The sequence below is a fragment of the Fukomys damarensis genome, unplaced genomic scaffold (genome assembly GCF_012274545.1).
Source record: "Fukomys damarensis isolate Sample0158 unplaced genomic scaffold, DMR_v1.0_HiC HiC_scaffold_30, whole genome shotgun sequence".
Lineage (NCBI taxonomy): Eukaryota > Metazoa > Chordata > Mammalia > Rodentia > Bathyergidae > Fukomys > Fukomys damarensis.
This window is the reverse complement of record NW_022900942.1, coordinates 59,519,671-59,524,002: the sequence shown is the minus strand read 5'-3', so window position 1 is coordinate 59,524,002 and position 4,332 is coordinate 59,519,671. Positions and strand designations below refer to the sequence as shown.

Here is a 4,332-nt window from a genome sequence, read left to right as displayed (position 1 = left end):
GCGCGCCTCCTACCGGTGGGGGACCGGGTCCTCCCCGGTGACCTTGACCGGTGTCTTCCTAAACTAGCGGTGCGGGGTGGACGGGAAGGGTGGCTCGGATTCCAGATTTGGGGACTTTCTGCCTAAGTCGTGTGGGGAGAATTCGCTGCGTGCTACACGCGGCGCCCCAGGAGTTTGCGGGACCCCCGGAGACTGTCCAAAGAGGAAACAAATCCTGTGGACCGAGCGGCCAGGACAGTCAGGCCGACCTTAAACCTGTCTGTGAACAGGGCGGTAGATCTTTAGCAAAAGGACAGGGGACCAAGGTATGGCGGGGACAGGGAGGAGAAGAGATGAAAAGGGAATGGAGATGCGTTACCTACACGGACCGATCCCCACCAGGGGCGCGATCCGTGTGCTGCGAACAGACACCACTGAAAATTAAAAACAATTTCTCTCTGACTCTTCTTAATAGGTAGGGGACTTAAAGGAGAAGCAGTTTCTAAAATTAAATACAAAGCCGGGGATTTAGCTCGGTGGTTCCACCGCCTGCCTTGCAAGCGCAAGGACTGGAGTTCGATCCCTGTACCAAACAACAACAACAACAAAACAACCAAACAAACAAACAAAAAACAAAACAAAACAAAAAACCCTAAGAAAATAAAATAAAATGGAAAGGTCAAGAAGAGGAAACAGGGCCGGGGATTTAGCTCGGTGGTTCCACCGCCTGCCTCGCCTGCCTCGCAAGCGCATGGACCTGACTTCGATCCCCGGTAGAAAAAAAAAAAAAAAAAAAAAAAAAAAGCAGGATTCAACAATGTCAGAAAGCCCATTGCGGCTAATGGATTTTTTGAACCTGAGATAAGGAAATGTACACCCACTTCCTGAAGTAGGGACAGGAAACCATTTAGGGCGTATGTTCTAGGCTTACTTAGGAAAACATGGCAAGAGGACACTTGAAGGCATGGAAAAGGGCTGGAAGTTAACAAGTGTGGCAAGATGTAGGCAAAAGAAAGGAGGCAAGGCCCCATCAGACTATGAAAAAATGTCACAGGGCTGTATATTTTGTAAATATATTTTTATCGGCAGATAGCAACTGTAAGTATGAGATTCCGCGTGACATTTCAAGCCATGTGTATACTGTGTAGGATCACATCAGGGGAATTGAGGTATCTGTTGCCTCAGAATTTATTGTTGGTTTGTGTTGGGAACATTTGAAATCCTACTTGTAATTTTTGAAATAATTGTTTTCAGCCATAGTTAGGATTGTAAATTAATCGTGTATCTTAGTGATAGGAAATTGAGATGGGCTACAGGTGAGCTGTTTATTTAGCTTTGATTTGGTCACTGTAGTTTTATGGTGGGTGATACCAAGAATAATTCAATTAATTTCAGTGAACCTATATTTTTCCTTTGTGTGTGTGTGAGAGAGGGAGAGAGAGATACTGGGGATTTAACCCAGGGCCTTTGCCCTGAGCTATATCCCCAGCCCTTTTTTGTTTTTTATTTTGAGAGGGTCTTGCTAGGTTTCCCAGACTGGGCTGGAACTTGTTATCCTCCTGCCTCAGCCTCCCAGAATGTTGGGATTACGGGCATGTATCACCACACCGGCTGGTTTAATTTTCCTTTAGAAAAGAGCTGTGATTCCCAATTTGTAAGTAAGAAAATGGAAGCACAGAGAATTTCATTCACTCACCAAATTAATTTCTTTTTGGATTCTTACCAGGCACTAAGGATGAGTGAGATGGGTGAAGGACTTGACAACGGAGTGCTAATTAGAGGAGCAATCGGGAAGTGTGCTGAGTAGTAGGGGAAGGGTATCAGCTGCAGTAATAACTGCAAAAATTTGGGGCTCAGGTAGAAAAGACAGTTTGTCACAGTGGCAGAAGAACTAGGCTTGAAAGTTTAGAAAATTTCTCTAAAAAGTCACAGAGCTGAGCTGGGCACTAGAAAGGCCGAGACAGGAGGATTGCCACGAGTTCAAGACCAGCCTGAACTACATAGTGAGACCATGGTCTCAAAAAACAAACAAATGAAATAAAATATAAAGACAATCAGAAAAGAATCCCTGAAAAAGATGTGAGCAAATGCCTAGTGCCGGGTGTGGTGGCACACGCCTGTAATCTCAGCCCTCGGGAGGCTGAGGCAGGAGGATCGCTGTGAGTTTGAGACCAGCCTGGGCTACACAGTGAGTTCCAGGTCATTCTCAACTGCACCGTGAGACCCTGTCTCAAAATGCCTAGTGTCCTCATCCATTTTCTGTTGCTACAACAGACCCGAGAGCGGGTGATTATAAGGGAAGAAGTGTGTGCAGCCCCTGGTTCTGCAGGACAGATGTCTAAGATTGCTGGTCACCTGGCTTCCGCTGAGCCATGCCAGGGTGGCAGTGAAACAGGTGCTCAGCCGGTGCAGAAGAGGTGAAACAGGAGGGCTGGCCTCGTAACAAGCTGCTTGTCCTGTGCTGATCCAGTCCCGGAAGAGAACCCACCACTACCAGGAGAATTAACCCAGTCCTTCATGAAAGGCATGAATCCCTTCGGACGACCTAATGGCCTCTCAAAATCCCCACACTGTTAATACTGCTCCATCCGGGACCTTATTTCAGCATGTGTTTCAGAGGGGCCAAATCAAATACAAACAAGAGCGCTAAGCTAAGAAGAGATGAAAGATTTTTTTGGGGGGGAGGGGGTACCGGGGATTGAACAGGGGACCTTGCTCGGGACCTTGTACTTGCAAGGCAGGCAGTGGAACCACTGAGCTAAATCCCCAGCTGAAATTTTGACAGGAAGAGAAAACTGCACATTCCGTCTCACACCCGAAGGGCGTAGCACGTTATACAAGTTTCATAGCCAGGAAGAGGATAGAGTTGCGGTTGGTATGGGATGCCTCCGAAACCTGCTTTGGCAAGGACAATGTTACATTATAAAATAGATCATCACACAACAACAACAAAAAGATAGTGATTTGAAATTTCAGAAATTTATGCCTACAAATACCTGCAAACCGTCTGTCATAATAAAGCATACTTTGGTCACACACATGCTGTATTGGGAGTTTTGTTTCATTTTGTTTTGGTCTTTGGCTCCTCTGGGGATCAGACCCAGGGCCTTGTACATGCTAGGCAAGTGCTCTGAAAGTTTGAGTTCCATGGTGGTTTGAGCTCTGTCCCCAGGACTTTGCTTCTTTTCTCTTTTCTTTGCCAGACAAGGACTTGCTACGTCATTCCAGCTGGCATCCAACTGACTGTGTAGTCCAGGCTGGCCTTGAATTTGCAGCAACCCTTCTGCCTCAGCCTCCTCAGTCACCGAAGTGCGTCACTCTGCCTGGCTTTCCAGCGTGGCTCTTCGAAGCACGCGCTGTGGGGCAGTGAGCTGCTGTGCAAGAAATCCTCCTGTTTGGAGACCACCATGCTGTGAGAAAGCGCAGGCTGACCTCGTGGAGAGGCTCCTCAGAGCGGGTCCAGCCCTGGATGTGCCCGCCAGCCCTGCTGAAGTCCGAGACAGGTGTGGAGAGCAGTTGACTGACCCGTCACAGCTGCAGCTGACTCTGGCCCAGATTTCCTCTGACCACAGCCATGGGAACTGTCCACCCGGCCGGCTGCCTGAGACTCAGCTAGCCGAGGATCGGCAGCCCTGAGCAACCGGCACCAGGGCCAACTGTCTGGGGGAGGTGCTGGCAAGATAAGTGTGTCACCGACTGTGGGTGCTGACAAGCAAGGGACCGTGCAGGCGTGTGCAGCGGTGGTTCAGTTTTATGGTTTTTATAAACACTGGTCCTCAATGGATTCGAAGTGTTAAAGTTTTTTAAAAATAGAACTTTAATAAAGATGGTTTGAAATCACTGGCTTAGAATTTCTTATTTCTAATAGGCCTTCCTTGATATTTTTTGTCACTATTAAAGGTTTCCAACAAAAACTGCAGAGCTACCCCAAGTGAAGAAGTGTATGTAGACACCATTTACAATGGAAGCCCAGTATGGGAGTCCTAAGAATACATTCTTTTTTATTTTTTCATTTGTATTTTTATTAGTGCATGTTTGTAGTATGTATTGATCACATTTCTCATGGAGAGTGGGTCCACGTACATAACACCTCTTAATTCTTTTAACTTCCCCTTTGCTTCCCCTCATAACTTCCATCTCTTGGTAAACCTTTTTGTCTGTTTCTGTGTTTTGAGGTAGGGTCTTGCTATGTAGTTCAGGCTGGCCTTGAACTCACTATGTAGTCACAGTGATCCTCCTGCCTCAGCCTCCTATGTACTGGGTTATAGGCAAGCACCACCATGCCTGGCCTATAAACTGTTTTTTGGTGTTTTTTTTTTGTTTGTTTGTTTTTGTTTTTTTTTTTTTTTTTTT

The 4,332-nt window shown here is 46.7% G+C and overlaps 1 protein-coding gene across 1 annotated transcript in view; it reads right to left on the bottom strand.

The window, feature by feature from the left end:
- The window catches only part of Abhd3 (abhydrolase domain containing 3, phospholipase), a 50,829-nt gene extending 49,592 nt beyond the window's left edge, over positions 1-1,237 (bottom strand). The window contains exons 1-2 of the mRNA XM_033757413.1: positions 1,206-1,237; positions 363-397 (exon numbers count right to left, since the gene is read on the bottom strand). Coding sequence (XP_033613304.1) covers positions 363-397; positions 1,206-1,237 — 67 coding nt within the window. The remainder of the gene's footprint in view (positions 1-362; positions 398-1,205) is intronic.
- Between the last annotated feature and the right edge of the window lie 3,095 nt (positions 1,238-4,332).